We start from the raw sequence: 17,498 nt of genomic DNA, 5'->3' as shown, positions 1-17,498 counted from the left end.
TGACAGTTCACGGGCTCGGTTCACGCCGAGCGCCAAGGGTGGGATGTCCGAGCGGGGACGAGGCCCCCGAGTCGTCCCCCGGGATGTCCGAGCGGGGACGAGGCCCCCGAGTCGTCCCCCGGGATGTCCGAGCGGGCGGCTGGGCCCCCGCGCCGTCCGGGGGTGGGGGTGCGGGAACACAGCAGCCGTCGCCGTCGCCGTCGCCGGCGGGACCAAACCGGCCGAGCACAGGAGAGCGGCGTGTCCGGGATGGCGTCCGAGGCAGGCCTTCTCGTGGCCAAAGCGAAAGAGCGAGTTCCTCCGGCGTGGGCCTGGCGGTGCTGCGGCCGGCGCACCGATGCGACGGAGACGGCGGCGCCACGGGAGAGGCAGGTTTTCATTACGTGTCACATCGAATGTTACATTTCGCAAATCAACAAAAGTGTGACTCCAGAAAAGGCGACTCTGCCCCCACAGAATGGTGGCCGCTCTCCGAGGCCAGGGAGTGAGCGCCCCGTGGCCTCGACGCTTGAAGGTTTGGGGTTTTTTTCCTGAATCTTTTCTTCAAGAAAGAAGACGAGTTTGCTCACACCATGCCCCGCCGCTGGGCCCCGAGTGTCCACGTCCGGACCTGTCGTGGGGCCCCGGCAGCCGGCGGGCCCGGCCGGGATTCTGCACACCGTGAGGCTCACAGGCGTCGTGCGCTGGGGCCGTCCCAGCCTTGGCACTGAGGGTATCTGCCGCCACTTGACGGGCGGCATCGGTGTTACGGCCATTATTATCGACTATACCTTTCACACATCTACGACGTCCCCTACATGACACAAACCTCCGTCCTCCGTTTGCTCCGGGGGCCCCGGAACGCCCACGTGCGGACGGTAGGGAAGGTTCACAGGGCGCGGCCACAGCCCAGGAGTGGAAGGGGCGCGCGCCCTCCCGTGCCAGTCGCGCCCCTTTGCTCGCACCAGCGGACGGACCCGCACCAATCAAGGACCCGACAACAGGGGCAAGTTCAAGTATTCTTTATTCAAAGTTGAAAAATGTACCATACTGCATTATTGCAAAAATTCACTGGTACAAAACACTTTGCAGCTGGTGAGAAGGCAATAAAAAGTTGATTTTTAAACTCATTACTATAAATTATTCTTACAGTACTTTGCAAATTCAGAATTTCAAACTGCATTTTATTTTTCTAAATTGCCCACAGTACTCGAGGTTCCTGAAGCTAAGGCAGCTGTTCCAGAAAGGAGGCGGGGGAGGAGGAGGTAGCCGGCGTCAAGGGATTTCCATTTCTCTCTCGATGCCCACGTACTTCAGGGCGTCGGCCTGGCTGTATCTGAAACGGCAGGAGAGCGGAGTGAGCAAGGGTCCGGCCCCAACGCCAGTTCGCCGCCTCGAGCCCGTTTCCTGCCGTGCGTGATCTCGAATGTCCGCACGGCAACCCCGCAGACCCACCTGCCTCTAGGCAAGGCCGGAGGCTGGGTTCTAGCCTTGCTGAGAACTGGACAAGTCCGCTCGCTCAACCCTTCCCCGGCTCTCCCCAGCCCTCCCCTTGGGCCCGAGACCCACCGCTCGGGAGGCAGGTGGGCAGCATGGCCCACGGCCCGGCACCCGGGAGGCCAGAGAGAGGCAAGTCTGGCCAGAGCCGGGACTCGGGTCCACGGGCAGAACCCGAGGCTGGCAGGGGGAGGCCCAGGGAGCGGTGACCTCCCTGCAGGAGGGGGACTTCCTGGGCTCCTGTTGGGGAGGGGGTCTCACGCTGGCCTGCAGCAGGGTGGCAGGTCACCCTGAAGAGAGGCTACTCGTGTCCTCGTTCTCGACCTTCAAAAGTCACGCTGCCTCAGCCCCAGGCATGGATGGGGCGATGAAGCCCCTGCTTGCATTTGAAAAGACTTTGTGGTCCGCTCCCACGCCAGGGCTTGCCTACACTGCCAGCCCGATGCCCGGGGTAGGCCCATGGGGGGGCGTGTGTCCTCGGCCTCCTGATGGCGAGCACGGGAAGGACCCGCCGCTGACCGGGTAGGATGTGAGCTAAACCCCTTGCATGAGTGCGCCAAGGCGTCAATGCAAAGGAAACGTTCACAGAAGGAAATTAAGAGGGTGCCTGGCTGGCCCCGTTGGAAGAACATGTGACCCTCGGTCTTAGGGTCACCAGTTTGAGCCCCACACTGGGTAAAAGAGATTACGTACACTTTTCTTTTTTAAGTGCTACTCCAGTGAACACATGAATGATAAGAAAGTGAAACAGCCTTGCTGTTGGCCTGGAGACGGCGGCCGTGGTCTGCACAGGAGACCACACCAGCCACCCATCCCCTTAAGCCAAAGCCTGATCCAGAGCAGGGCCCGGACTCTTCGGTGCTGGGACGCGGAGCGGTGAGGACCTGCGGAAGGAAGGTCTGCAGCTGGCCGGCCGGTTCGGGAGGCTCCAGGACGAAGCCATCTTCGCAACACCCAAGTGCAAGGTGACGCGGCCGGGTCTCCGGACCATCTAGCCGCGATCACCGATGAGGGGGCCGCCCGAAACAACAGGCTTTCAGCGCAGACCCAACAGCCTTCTCTGGAGGAAGATGCCGGCTGGGACTCGCACAGCCCAGAGGAGAAGGCAGCGCCCGGCTGCAGAGCTCCAGCAGGCGACCCTGTCGCGAGGGGCCAAGGCGGCCGGTGACCCGGATCTGAAGCCGGTGCTCCGTGGCCGCTCGGAGGCCCCGCGGCGCGTGAGAACCAGGCCAGTCCGCTCCGCCTGGCTCCGGACAGGGAACCACAAGGAAGCCGCAAGAGACCAGGAGCAGCCCCGGAGCCCGAGGAGGGGACGCAGCTGCCACGGGCTCAGGGTCAGACGGGACCGGGACGGCACGTGGAGGCGCTTCCTCGGGAGGAGCAGAGCGAGGGGCTTCCTGAGCCGACGACGGAGGGATCAGAACACGACGAGCTGCGGATGAAGCAGCGGCAGGGCTCGAGGGGTCGGACTCCAGTTCTGAAGGCAGTTCCGTGGGTAAAATGCCATCCGGCAGCCCCGCCGACCGCCGAGCAACCATTCGGGTCGGAAGAGCCATCGGCGCGACAAACCGCAGGGCCACGCGGGCCCCCAGCACCCAGCACCCCGACGGGTCAGCAGCCGGCAGCGTCGCGGAGACCCTCCTCCCGCAGAAAGATTACAATTCACTTTACTGCAGTGGTTGGGAATTGAACCCACAGCATGTGAGCTAAGCCCGTATTTCAGAAATAACCAGTACTTGTGTGGTGGGAACTACGTTACCAAGAAAGTACGGCCTACCTGCCCACCAAGCCCCCGACACGTAACAACCAGAAGTAAACCCCTCTAAGAATGGAGGATCCGACAGAGTGAAAAGAGCCTCTGTCTGTGAGCTGAGTTCAGTAAGATGAAGCCCTCGGATCACACCAGAAATGCGCGGTACCAACCTGTAATCAAAAAACAGCTCTTCACCAGTCTGGATGGCTCTTTTAGCGAAAATCCCTATCCTGTGATCGCCGTTCACCATCATGACTGGAACAAGAAACACACCGGGGTCAGGGAGTCGGAGGAAGACTGGCCCCTAGAGGGCCCGACCCCGGCGCAGGCCGCATCGCTGCGGGGTCATCCAGGCCACCGGCGCGGGTCTGAGAGGTTCCCTCGGGCATGCGGCCCCGTTAGCACCTACCTTTTGCATAGCAGTTTGGATTTACTGAGTGATTTGCGAAACGGATTTTGTTACCCTTGCGGGTTGCATCCACCACAAAATCTAAAAAAAGAGAAAAATTAAGCGTTACCTAGTGAACCATTTCCGTCCCAGATCTGTGAACACGAAGTTCTTACAGTTCTGGAGACGCCCCGGCTCTCATTCCTCGGGGCTTGCCTTTACAAAACAAGCAATCAAAATTCCTAACTTCAGGAGTAATCATTTCACATTTACAATTATTTTTTCGCTCTTCTCTCCATGGAACATGTTTGCAGAAAGATCTGCTACATGTCCGGGGGAGTTTCTCGGAGGCTGGGGGTCAAGCACCCATGCGTTTTCCTCGTGCCCCTCGCCCCCAGCAGTAACACCTACTCCGGCCCGATGCCCTGCCCGAGAACCCATCTGAAAACCCGCTTCCCTCTTCTCACAGGCCTTGACAACACCCAGGGAAGTCCGGGAGGGGCTGCCCAATCCGACACTCCAGCCCCTTCCAGGTCAGTGGGAGCGCGGATGACACAGAGGCCGGGGGCCAAGCGGGGCCCAGGCCCAGGTCATCGGGAGCAGAGCAGGAGAGCAGCAGCACCAGACCCGCAGCAAACCCGCAGCCATCTGGCGCCGCCCCAGCAGCAGATGGCTCGGAACCATCTGGTCCGGCCCGGTGGGCTCACAAACACACAGCCTGTCCCGAAGCCTGTGCCAGGGCGTGAGGGATCCCGGGCGCTTGTCGGCCCTGCTCTGGCCCTGGGCTGCCTTCACGTCTCCACTCCAACCGGGGGGGCCTCCGGGATGGCCTCCAGGTCACACGTACCGTTGTTCAAGTTGAACAGAAAGCTGCACATGTATTTATCGTACACTTTCCCTCTTCTGTCTGCTTCGTCTTGAGAAATAATCTACAAAGAAAGGCAGAGGAGAAGACTGTTTTGGATTAGGTGGTCGAGACTGGCAGGCGCACACACAAGCTCGGGACAATCTGAGACCGTCGTCCCTGCAGTCAGTTGTCTCTCTCCGTCCCTCCCACTCAGGCTATGGGCTGGTGTTTCACAACCGGGACCTTTTTTAAAGACCACAACTCCGAAAGGAACCATGCTTGGAGAAAGTCATCAACAGTCTTTCCACTGAGGAAAAAATACAAACTGCGTGGGTCAACTCCAAAGCGAAGCCAGCCCGATGGTTTTCCCCTAACTCTACGACTAAGAAGGCGTATGACTGATGACACGGTCGTTTCAGGTCCTCAGCAGGCCGGCTGCGGATTCAGTGGGGCAGACTAGATCTACAGCACAAAGCCCTGTCCGCCCCCTCGCCCCCCGACACTAAATGCTACGTGTGACAAGGACTGCCTCAGTCCATTTCCCAAGCCAGCCGAAGCCACAAGCAGGACGAAGTCCGAGCTGAAAAGGCATTTTTGATTAATTCACTTCTAATCAAACCCAACAGACTTGTCCGGTGACCTCAACCCCAAACAAAGTCACATCCGACCCCACACGAGCACACGTGACCTGCCTGAACTGCCTGAAACCGGGCTCCTCGCGCCTCACCTCTCCACAGTACTCCGAGATGAACTCGTTCTTCTGTACAGGATCTTTGATGAAAATCCCCCAGCCTGCCACGTCCGACGGGGCCAGCAGCAAATGCTAGAGAGGAAAGCACACGCAATCGCGTCGTCAAAGGACAGCGAGGACGGCGTGCTGACAGATCAACGGGAGGACCCGCTGTCCGTCCCCGGCCCGTCTGAGCAGGCATCCGGCCGGTCGCCCGCGGCCCGAGAGCTCGGAGCATCTGAACCGGGGCCGGCTTCCCAGGTATCAGGAAACCACGGTTTCCTTGAATAACTAAAGCAATCTTTGGTCTCACCGTTCAGCAAATGAAACCCAGCTGGTAAAAAAAAGTGTGTTCTCTTTCGTTTCAGGAATTCTGAAAGAAGTCGACGGCGACGGCGCGGCAGCGTGAACCGTTCCTGAACACACGGAGGGGCGTTCACGGTGGAACAAGTACGGGGAGGGGGGCGGGGACGGTGAGGACTGAGCGGGGGGTGGGGGGCCTGGGGCCTGTCCCAGCATCACTACAACTTGAGGGCGAAATTAACAACATGGAGTAAGAAAACCACCTGAGCCCGTCCCGGCCCCACAGCTGCTGCCGGGCCCAGAGATCCGCGTGCCGGCACCGCACGCCATCCCGCTGAGGTCCTACCGGCTCCGGGACCTAAGACGGGGAGGTCGTCCGTGTCTGTCGTCCCGCCCTACACTCGTGGGCAACACGGGCCCGTGGCCTCAGCCGCAGGGGGCTCGGGGCCAGAAGGCCTGGACGTCCCTAACTCCCAGAGTCGGGACTAGTGAGCGGACACAGAGCGCTTCGAGAAAGGATTGTCTCACGCGGCAGGCCCCGTTCTAAGAGCGGAATTACCGGGAGAAGAAACCCTTGGTGACCCTCACGTAAGGGCCTGAGCTTCCCCCTACGTCGCGGACAGCTTCCTCTGCTCAGTCCTCGCCTTCCCGGGGCTGCCGTGACCGTCCCGGCCTGCACCTCGCGGGCGGCAGCTCCGGCCCGGCTGTGCGGTCAAGGTCTTAGAAACAGAACTACGTTTGCAAGAACTACCCCGGGAAACACTCCTCTTCCCTGGGGTCTTACTTGGTCAGAAAGGGTCTCTCCGCCCGGACAGGACCACCACCTACTCACACGGACACCGGAGCTCGGGTTCTGGACAAACTAGAGAAATTCCTCTCCTGAACATGAGGCCGTCCAGGCCTGTCAGAACTCACTGGGGCGTCTCCCACCAGCGGAAGGGGCCCGCAGAACGCGGGACACTGCCTCGGGGCCCACGACTGCCCCCAAGTCCCCCGTTCTCCCTCTGGCCGCTGTGGCATTCAGGGCTCCCCTCCGCTTTCCCTACTTCACAGCAGCGGCGACTCTGCCGCAGCCCCGGGCGGTGGGGGGCCCGGTGGGGGTGCTGGGGGGAGGCTCCGGGGGCACTGGGGTTGGGGGCCGGGGGGGGCCGCACCTTCTTGGAGCCGCGCTGGATGCTGCAGTTCTTGCAGGACACGTTCTTGCTGTCCCAGTGGTCGGCGGCGCCGCACGTGAGGCAGAGGTCCGGGTCGCACTCGCGCACGGCCAGGTAGCAGGGACACTGCTTCGTGTTGCACTGCGCCTTGCAGCGGCAGCCGGGGAAGCGGTTCTGACCTGCCGACGGAGGCCGCGTCAGGCGGGCCGCGAGCCCTCACCGCCCCCCACCCCGGGGCCCCCGGCCCACCCCGCCCGGGCCGGCAGGAATCGCGGTCACGGCGGCGGACGGTCACCACCGGGCTCCTGGCTTTCCGTCTGCATGTGTTAGGTGGCACGTGGACTGAAAAGCTCTTTGATTTTATTTAATCTAAACGCTTCCTTCGCAGCCATTTCGTAAGAGCCGTGGTTCGCGGCCCCGCTAAGGGTCCAGAGCTCTAGGCGCTGCCTGAGCCGTTTCTTTAGACGCATCCAGCCCCCTCGCGCGGGATTCCGACCCAGGGCTGCTGACAACTGCTGGCGGCCAGCGGCCCCGCGCAGCCATTTCTAGATGCCCTCTACGTTCTGTGCCGACTTTACTCTGATTTAATTTAAACGACCCAGTCCTGCCCAGCCTGCCCAGGCCCTGCGGGCCGCCGGCGCAGAGCCCGATCCGGCGCCCCGCAAAGCCCTGTAGGATACACGCGCCTCCCAGAAAGCCAGAAGGGGAACAACGAGGCGAGAGCTGCTATGATCTCCTTCTGGCTTAAACTGCTCAACGAAAGCCTCTGAAATTCTCATGCAATTCATCAAAACAAAACAGATACTTACACTCTGAACTGCACTGACAAAACTTTTCACAGAAATTTTGTGCGATCACACAAGGGCACGAGCTGTCGCAAGGCTGCCGCGGGTGGTCGCAGGGCTGGTAGTTGTAAACGTGGTTGGAAGAGCCGTCTGCGGGGAGAGCACAGCGCAGTCAGGCCACAGCCGCGGGGATATCCTCCCGCCGGGCCACAGCCCGTCTTCCGACCCGGACTGGTCCACGGGGTGACGGCAGACGCTGCCTCCCCTCCCCCACGTGCTTGGCAAGTCCAGAGCACTGTCCCCCGACCCCAGAGGACGTCCTTCTCTGACTCGCTCACTCCCGCTGCACCGGACGACTGACTGGGAGCGAGGCCGCAGCCGTCCTCCGTCGCAGGGGGTTCCGTGTACGCGGTCAGCCCTGTCGGGACTCCCGAACACGGATCAGCTACCGTTCTTAACTGAGCAGACGGTTTTAAGTTAGTTACGAAGTTGAACAGAAGGACGCTGACCCTTTTTCAGCTGGATCTTTCTGCAGTGTGCGGCCCACAACCTGCAAAACACAAACCGTAAGTCGCCTTTGCAAGCTAGGGGTACCGGCCCAGCGCCAAGGCAGCGGCCGCACGACGCGCCAGCGTGTGCCCTGAACGTAAAAGCGCTTTGAATCCGGGTCCAGAGGATGGATGACCCTGGACCGACACGGGGCTTGGGGTACAAACGTCCCACACCATCCAAATCTGCGTGTAAGCTCTGACTCCCCACAAACCCAGCCTGCGGACCAAAAGCCTTACTGGTAACGGACTCGCACAGACTCGGCCCTGCACGTGCTGCACCGCGTCCGACAGTAAAGCAAGCGAGAGAAGCGGCTACGGGGAAACTATGGTCACGGGACGAGAAGACACACTGGGCGGCCCCGTGTGGTCTGCGGGGCAGCTGCAAGCCCGCGGGAGACGCGCCGTCGGGGGGAGCCCGGCCCGCGGCCCTGACTTCCACAGCTGGCCGCGTCCCCCGGGCTCACGCGGCTGTGGATCGGCCCAAAACAGTATCGCTTCTCTCATCTCAGGCATCTGGGGTCCCCCACTGCGGTCCCCCACTGAGCGGCAGGGTCAGACTTCAACCAAGAGACTAACTGCCTGAGCTCCTCCGGTCCCGAAGGAAGGCGACAGTCCCGCCTTCCGTGAAGCAAGGGACGGTGAGCGTGTGCACAGCCGGAGCGGAGCCCTCTACCCCTCACCCCCTCACCGATGCGGCCCGCCCCCCGGACACCCTGCGCCCCTCCCCGCACGCGCGCCCGTGAAAGGGAAGCCCCACCAGGCTGAGTGCAGCCCTGCGCGGGGACAGAAGTCCAGCTCGGGGACAGAAGTCCGGCTCCCGGACCAGCCAGCCTGGCGCTCCCGTGAACCACTCACGCCCAGCGACCCTCCAGCGCACAGCTCCTCGCTTGGTTTCCTAGACTAAGCTGCAGCGCAGTGACCACACTCCCGGGACCCTGAGCACACCCCGTCCCCCGCAGCCCACCACAGCTGCACACACGCTCACCGGTGTTTCCTCTTCTTCTTCCTCGGCGGGGTGTCCACGTCCTCGGCTGGCGCCGGAGCGATGATGCTCGACTCTTTGACGCGGAACTCATACACCTGACAGGAGGCAAAGTCACGGGGCCCTGAGTGCCGTGTGCGCAGGCGAAGCGGCCTGAGATGCGCCCGTTCCAGAAACCTCTCTGGCTTGGCCGTGCACTGCCAGGAGCTGGGGGCCGGCGGCGAGCAGAGCAGACACTGGCCAACCCTCACGCGGGGAGAGCAGCGGCCACCACGCTCTAGGCAAGAGCCACGAGGCCAGCCTAACGTCCTCCTGGCAGAGCCACTCCCTGAAACACCTCAAGTCGGAAGGATCGTTTCCCTCCAGCTCCCACCCCGTGAAAAACCAGGTCAATCTCCTTCTTTTTCAGGACCTGAACAGGAGCTCGAGCATAACCATGAACAGTCTTCTGTTTGGACAGTGACGACTATTTTTTATCAGCTGCGCTTACCTGTCGACAAGTTTTGGTCCCAATGAGCCTGGCGATGGCACAGAAATTGTCATAGTACGTGCCGATGAGGACCCTGAACATCGAGGCCTCCGCACCGCTCCACTCCACGTTCTCGGGAGGCTCAATGTTTGGCTTCATCTTTATGGGTGTTTGACACCGAGAATTCGCTTCTAGAAAACCGAAGTTAAGCACTGGTCAGGAGAAATGACAACTGGAAAACGGTATTAAAAAGTAAAACTACAGGGCCTGGGTGGCTCAGTCAGTTGAACGTCCGCCTTCAGCTCAGGTCACGATCCCAGGGTCCTGAGATCGAGCCCCGGGTCAGACTCCCTGCTCAGCGGGGAGCCTGCCTCTCCCTCTGCTTCTCCTCTCCCCTCCACTTGTGCATGCGCACGCTCCCTCTCTAATAAAGGAATAAAATCTGTTTTTAAAAAAAAAAAGTAAAACTCAGGTTGTGCTTAAGAAGAAAAGCAGAAAGCGAACCATCTTGAGAATAAACAGTCAAGCCTCCCACAGAACCCAGGGTTGGTTCCCTTGACCACAGCCTCTGAGGTGCAAGCCGAGGGGCGGCAGGCTGGCTCCGAGAAGCAGTGACTCCTAATCTCGGGCACGGGCCCCACGCTGGGTGTAAGGCTTACTTTAAAACAAAATGTTTTAAATAAAATTAAGAAAATAAGAAGGATAGAGAAAGAACAGTGACGCCCAACCTGACAACACAGGGGACCGTCTACCCTCCGGCAAGCGGGCAGGCCGCCCTCGCAGGCCGGGGCCGGTGCAGGCAGAAGGCAGCAGAAATTCCGCTCCACACCCTGAGCTCTCCGCTCTCGGATTTGTCCTCAGCCCGAGAAGGAACCCGCTGAGCACAGGGCACGACCCATCCCACTCCCTTCATCCGGGTCTCACCCGAGGAGCTGGAAGTCTCGTCCTTTTTCTCCTCCTCCTCCTTATCATTGTTCTCCCCGCCCGTCTCGGTCCCCGCTTCCCTGTCACTGTCCGTGTCCTTGGACTCCAGCACGCTGATGGTGGGGGTGCTGGGCCGGCTGCTGTTGGGGAGTCTGCCTCTCCTGCGGCCCCCAGGCCGCTTCGGCGGGGTCTTGATCCGCTCGGCGGTGAGGGCGGCAGCAAACTCCTTCGCTCCCTCCTGCAAAGGGAAGAGCGGACCCATCACCGTCTAGTGCTACAGCTCGTTTGCTGGATGAGGAAAAAAAGCGTAAAGAAATGAAGTCAATAAATGTATCACAGAATCCATTGTACAAATCATCATTTCCCCACCTAGATGCTCTTGGTTTTCTAACTGCTTTTGACAGTTTGAAATATTCAGGAAGGTACATACAGGTTCTCTTTGTGCTACAGGGGCGTGACATCGACAATTCTATGTGAGCTTGGGAACCATATACAGTGATTAGAGTAAGTTAAAATATAACGTAAAGAAAAAAGTCTCTTTAAACATGAACTGTTACGAGAAGAATCGTACCTAATGGGCATCCAGAGTCAGACTTTCTATTTCAGGCCTTAAGAGACCGCTCTCCGGTAGTAGTTCAAGTACCCAAGCAGCATACACAAGGCCGAAGCGCGCCGGGCCTGGCCGCGCCCAGCCTTACCATTCACATCTGCCATTTCTCCCTGTGGGGGAAGCAGAGCCCCCGAGCTCGTGAAAGCGGCCTGAGGAGCGAGGCTGTGAGCGCTACGGTCTGCGCTGGCAAGTCAATAACCCAGACTTAGGGTGAAACAACGGTAAGATCATGGAGGGGAGAGAGACCACACACCTCCCGGATGGGTCAAATAAAACTCGGCCTGTAGAGAGTATTATAACATAGTGCTCCGGAATCCCGTTTCTAGCGGCAGGAGAAGGGAGAAGTTTGAGGGCAGCCAACAGTTCTACACATCATTCTAGTACAAAAACCAAATTGCTTAAAAACAGGATACCGGGGCGCCCGGGTGGCTCAGTGGGTTAAGCCGCTGCCTTCGGCTCAGGTCATGATCTCAGGGTCCTGGGATCGAGTCCCGCATTGGGCTCTCTGCTCAGCGGAGAGCCTGCTTCCCTTCCTCTCTCTCTGCCTGCCTCTCTTGTGATTTCTCTCTGTCAAATAAATAAAATCAAAAAAAAAAAAAAAAAAAAAAAAAAACAGGATACCTTCTGCAGGTGCCATTCAACGAATCTTCTGTCCAAAATCCAACAGGGACTATATACCCATTAGTTCCTAGGTAGGAGTGGCTTGGTTCAAAGGGAAATGGTAAAAATAAGATAGTAGCCGTAAAAAGCAACCTTTCTACCTCACATTCTCCTAAACCCTTACCTTTTCTCCAACATTAAAAAATAAAACAAGCAAACAAAAGCCACCTGTGGGACCGACTACCATGTAAAACTCGAGGCCTCCGCTGAGGAAGGCTCACCAAGCTTCTGGGGCTTAAGGGAAGACCTGTGCTGCTCACACTCGTAGGTTTGGTGGCCGGTCTAGCAGTCCTTGATCCTAAAGGCCTTGGAAGGTTGCTGAAGCGATTACCACAAAGAATAGTAGGAGATTCGGGAAGGACCAGAACGTGCAGCGCGTAGCAGCGAGGCAGGAACCCGCGCGGGTGAGGACGTCCGCCACGCTAGCACACGGCCAAGGACGGGGCCGCCGTGCCGACGCTGCCTTCACGGGCCTGGCCACCGTCCCCCAGCAAGACCCCGCCAGTGCCCTCCGGCGGGCGGCCCTCCGGCTTACCAAGTGCTGGTAACACTGAGGTCCACACGGTTTGTTGTCTAGAGCCGTCTCTGTGTTCTTCCGCTTGTAAGTGTTGGGTGTTGCATGAAAAGCTGCAAAATAAACATAGAATATCCAGATATTACTATATTTACTTTGTCATTTCTACTGTTTCAGTGGAAAAAATCACTTTTCCACACAACAAACTTGCCAGTGTATCGTCTCTGTGTCAGAACTTGCCTTCAAGCTCTTTACTGAATCATCTCCGTGTGTTCCCGTTCTCCTCAGCTCTCCCCCGGAACACTGCCACTCCTCCCCACCAACCCCTAACCAGGGAGAAGACAGTAAATTCTGGAATAATCCGTGATTCCCTATTTCTCTCCTTAAAACTACAATTGATACACAGACTTCTGAACTCTGATTATGAACATTTACTGAGTCTTTACTATCTCCATAGAAACAACTGATATGTCCCCACTAAAAGGAAATCAGATTTCCTATTTTTACCAAAAGAATCCTAGCATCTACAATTTCTTGATTTCCAAAGGAAGGTCAACAGTTGGCTTGTCAAAATGGAAAAAAATAGGACAGCACTTGTTAAAAAACTACAAATACAGAGGACAGGGCGCCTGGGTGCTCAGTCAGTTAAGCAGACTCTTGGTTTGGGCTCAGGTCATGACCTCAGGGTCCTGGGATCTCGCCCCTCTGTGCTCAGCGGGGAGTCTGCTTCCCCCTCGCCCTCTGCCCCTCTGCTTGTGCACGCACTCTCTCTAAAATAAATAAATCTTTACAAATAAAGAGGACAAGGGCGCCGCGCTGCTCAGCTGGAAGAACACGAGGCTCTTGAACTCGGGGTCGTGAGTTCGAGCCCCATGCTGGATGTAGAGATCAAACCAATAAACTTCTAAATAAATAAAGAGGACGGCCTCAGACTACTGAAATTCAGTGTCTTCAGATCAGACACAATTCAGGAATCTAATGAGAGCCTGTAGTCAGCACCCTTCTACAGGAAACACATGGTCACATAAAAGAGGTTCTAGAAAGAAGTGTTTCAAGCTTAAAATCCCAAATAATGTGACAATAAAAGGATTCAGATTCTATTACAAGGCCGAACTAAATAAACATGAACACACAGTGGTGAGAACTTGTAAAAACCCTCAAGGAAGCCTACTTCCAGCCACCAAGGCAAATGTTAGAAATGCCCTGTTCAGAACTACACAAGATGAAAATTATCTTAATGGGGATACAAATGAGTGACACACTGATGAAACAAACCATTTAAAAAACATCTGTAGGGTTAGCACCGACTCGTGATTTCGGCTCAGGTCCTGATCTCACGGGTCACGGGATCCAGCCCCAGGTCAGGCTCCACGTTCAGTGGAGTCTGTTTCAGATTCTCTGCCTCTGCCCCTCCCCCAACTCAAGCATAGGCTCGCTCTCCCCCAAAATAAATAAATCTTGAAAAAATTAAAAACAAAGTCTGTAAAAAGCCATACTCTATCCATAGAACTTAAATGGGAAAGACAGACTGATAAGGGAAATAAGGGAAAAAAGACAAAGTTACGTTTCTGAAGGAGAAATTCAAGGCTCAAATTTGGTTTCAAGTGTGTTAGAGTTCCCTATGAAATGAGAGACTGATACCACAACTAAGTTAGCACTGGATTATGTTTTTGAACAGGTGAGGACCCCTACCATACAAAATCCGAGCCTACAAAAGGTTAAGGTTACATCAGCAGCTAAGAATTAACTTCGGTCCAAAAAACAAGATCGTCCTTAGCCAGTGAGCAGCACATGCGGAGTGGTCTATTTTTGGTGAAATCTGTTTTTAGTGTGGGTGTCTCCCCCATTCGTAAATTGATGTTCTTGATTTCACCGGATCCAGTAAAAAATGCAAAGGCATGTACGTATCTGTACACATGTGTGCTCGGAGCAAGAGGGCAGCCCCTGCCAGTCCTGGGCCAGGAGACGCCATAGGGGCATCAGAGCAAAGTCCCAGAACACTCACCAGCCAAGTGCTGGCTGTGAAGGAAAAATTAACCTGCTAATAATCAGAGGTCCTTTATTATCAAAGGTAAAAAAAAAAAATTCTTAATTTCACATAGCATTTAGCTCAAGAAAGAGAACTATTCTCCTTACTAGACTTCCCTCAGAATATCAAACTTCAATTGTTTAAGAAAACTAGGTATATTAAGAATTCCCTCTTCTAGAAATGTCTTGATTGAGGTTTTCAGAATTCTTAATATTTTCACATAGGCATCTTGAATTACTTGTATTTCAAGTAAGTTATTAAAATATTTTTCAAGCTAAATATAATATGGGGGGTAGAATATGTAAAATTCCCTGATCAAAAAAATTATTAGGAAATTTAAGCAAGGTGCTTTCTTAAAAACTGTACAAAACGGAAAGAACATGGGATGTTGAGGGTTTTGGCGGGGGGGGGGGGGGTTGTTTGTTTTCATTTCAAAAGCAACCTGTAAAATCTTGATAAAAAATCTAAAGGTTTTTGGGGCGCCTGGGTGGCTCAGTGGGTTAAGCCTCTGCCTTCTGCTCAGGTCATGATCCCAGGGTCCTGGGATCGAGCCCCGTGTCGGGCTCTCTGCTCAGCGGGGAGCCTGCTTCCCTTCCTCTCTCTGCCTCTCTGCCTACTTGTGATCTCTGTCAAATAAATAAATAAATAATCTTTAAAAAAAAAAAAATCTAAAGGTTTCAAGCAAAGGTAAAAAGACTGTTACGGGGCACCTGGGTGGCTCAATGGGTTGAACCTCTGCCTTCGGCTCAGGTCATGATCTCAGGGTCCTGGGATCGAGCCCTACATCAGGCTCTCTGCTCAGCGGGGAGCCTGCTTCCTCCTCTCTCTTTCTGCCTGCCTCTCTGCCTACTTGTGATCTCTGTCAAATAAATAAAAATAAAATCTTTTTAAAAGAATAAATTTTAAAAAAGGACGATATACAGTTACTATTACGTATATATACGTATACTGTTACGATATACAGTTCCAGCTATTCCCTATCCCTGTGAGTAAACTGGCAATTCTAAAAAAAATGGCTTAAAAATACAAAGTAGGGGTGCCTGGCTCAGTCGGTTGAGTATCCAACTCCTGGTCTTAGCTCAGGTCATGAGCTCAGGGTTGTGGGATGGAGCCCCACAGGGGGCTCCCCGCTGAGCAGGAAGTCTGCTTGAAGAGTCTCTTTCCCTGCCCCTTTCCCCTCATGCATGCTCCCCCACCAAATAAATAAATCTTTAAAATAACTTCTTACTCAATATACTTATGGTTGGAATCACATAATTCTTGTGTATATCGCAGATCTCGGATTTTTAATACTAAGTACCTTACGAAATAATAGCATCAATGTTCAGAGCACAGGACAGTAGTGAGAGCAGCAGTGACAGAAAAAAAAAAAAAAAAGTAGTAAAGACTCCTGTGTTCAAAGCACACGGTAAGAGGCTTTAGGCATTACTTCATTTAATCCCCACAAAATCCCCCAGGTGTGTGGATTCCCATCCCCATTTTACAGATGAGAAAAACCGAGATTTAGGGAGGGTAAGTCACTCTAATTACATGGCAGATATGAACGCTGTATGTCTGAATTTTAATCCTTACTCACCTGAAATAAATTTTTAAAAAGTCAACCATCAACTACAAACTTTGGAATACTGTTTCTGAAAGTCTAACCATTAAAATATTAAAACCTCTACAATAAGCATTAATACACATTCCAAAAAGAATAAAAAGACTTTTTACGTAATATCAGAAATGGCAAACAGACAGAATTGGATTTTATGCTTAAAACGGATTCCTCTGTAGGCCATACAAATAATAGAAAATATAGCAAACCATTTATTCCAAGATTCTACTTTTGATCCTATTTAAGCATATAAAACTTCCCAGCCTTAATTTCCCAGCCTGCCTTCCTTCCCTCCCTATCAGAAATGCATTACATTTCTGTCAATGTGTTATATTACAATCAGTTCAGGAGCTCACCCCGGTTCCTCTAACAAGTGTCAAAGACCGACCAGGCAGCCCATTTTAGGCTAAAGCTTTTATAAAGAAATTACATGATTCCAAGTTTGCAGAACAACCCGTTTCTGATTTACAAAATGGATCATGGTCTCAAAATTATTTGGAATACAGAGTGGGATCTGTTCCCAAACCAAAGCCATCTATCCTTCAGGGTTCATTAGAACACACAAGTCCTCTAATAGAAAAGATCCACGGTCAGATACTGAGCTCTGGGTAAGATAACAGCCAAACCCTCACCATCAAAAACATCTTCTTTATGGTAATCACGTCTAACATCTAAATAACCTATTATCAGTAAGGCTACCACACAGAAATAATAAAAAAATATAAAACATCCAAAAAAGGCCTTTTCACCCAGAAGTTTAAAAAATTCTCCCTTCAATAAGGAGCTAAAAAAGGAACATAGAATTTCTTTAAAATTCCTTATAAATTATAGTAATGCCAAACATAACACAAGAGAGGTTGAAACAGTACTCTGGAGACAATTCAATCCATGTTAACCACGTACATCAAAAAACAAGGAAAGAATGAAAACAATGCAAAAATCACATTCATAAAGAGAAAAATAGTAAACCTAATATAGTAGCTGATTCTCTGAGGGGGAAATACGCAAAACAGATTTTCAAAATAAAGTAAAAGAAGGCACTTCATGAGCTCATCAAGAAAAATGAGAGAATGAAACATTTAAGAAAAGAATCATTAGAACACTTAGATCAACTTTATACAAATAAATTTCAAAACCTGGGTGAAGGGGATAATTTTCTGAAAGTAATCCAGAAGAAGAAAAAAAAAAGTACCTACTAGTACCAATGTTACTTAACACTCTACTGAAGATACAAGCCAATGCAATTAGACAAGAAAATAAAGTCGTCAAGACTGGAAAGACAGAAAGTATCAGTAAGTGCAGATAGTTGACTTACATAGCTAGAAAGCTCAAGTAAGAATCTACTGAGAAACTCTTATAAACAAGGACAATTGAGTAAAGTATCAAGGTATAAAATATATAAGACTGAAAGAGAACAGTCTTGGACAGAATGACTCAAGGAACAAATGCAAAGAAAAGAAACCCAAGCACACATGGTAATGGGGAACGAAGGCAGTGCGCAGGGCAGCAAACGGGGAACTTTCCAGTAAAAGGTATGGAAACAGTTCAGTAGCCTTGGAGGTGGGGAGGAGGGGTACATCAAAAATTCTATCAGAATAAATTCCAGTGACCCAATGTTAGATACAAAACAACGAAGCCTATCTAAGCATTGGGCATTGGGTTAACTTGCACTTGTGGGAAACGATGTACAGGTACAGCCAAGGTGACTCACTGTAGTGCCGTTAGC

At 53.6% G+C, this 17,498-nt stretch overlaps 1 protein-coding gene across 7 annotated transcripts in view; it reads right to left on the bottom strand.

Annotated features, from left to right (window-relative positions):
• Positions 1-991: 991 nt before the first annotated feature.
• The window catches only part of EZH2 (enhancer of zeste 2 polycomb repressive complex 2 subunit), a 64,325-nt gene continuing 47,818 nt past the window's right edge, over positions 992-17,498 (bottom strand). For all 7 annotated transcript variants that reach the window (XM_046020670.1, XM_046020672.1, XM_046020674.1 and 4 more), the window contains 12 exons: positions 12,168-12,259; positions 10,363-10,600; positions 9,460-9,629; positions 8,973-9,067; positions 7,946-7,986; positions 7,461-7,586; positions 6,652-6,830; positions 5,192-5,287; positions 4,465-4,546; positions 3,639-3,719; positions 3,400-3,484; positions 992-1,315 (listed from right to left, as the gene is read on the bottom strand). In XM_046020670.1, the coding sequence (XP_045876626.1) occupies positions 1,255-1,315; positions 3,400-3,484; positions 3,639-3,719; positions 4,465-4,546; positions 5,192-5,287; positions 6,652-6,830; positions 7,461-7,586; positions 7,946-7,986; positions 8,973-9,067; positions 9,460-9,629; positions 10,363-10,600; positions 12,168-12,259 (1,346 nt within the window). In that variant the 3' untranslated portion in view covers positions 992-1,254. The remainder of the gene's footprint in view (positions 1,316-3,399; positions 3,485-3,638; positions 3,720-4,464; positions 4,547-5,191; positions 5,288-6,651; positions 6,831-7,460; positions 7,587-7,945; positions 7,987-8,972; positions 9,068-9,459; positions 9,630-10,362; positions 10,601-12,167; positions 12,260-17,498) is intronic.

The sequence above is a fragment of the Meles meles genome, chromosome 10 (genome assembly GCF_922984935.1).
Source record: "Meles meles chromosome 10, mMelMel3.1 paternal haplotype, whole genome shotgun sequence".
Classification (NCBI taxonomy): Eukaryota; Metazoa; Chordata; class Mammalia; order Carnivora; family Mustelidae; genus Meles; species Meles meles.
The sequence above is the reverse complement of the archived record's forward strand: the minus strand, read 5'-3'. Positions and strand labels throughout refer to the sequence as shown.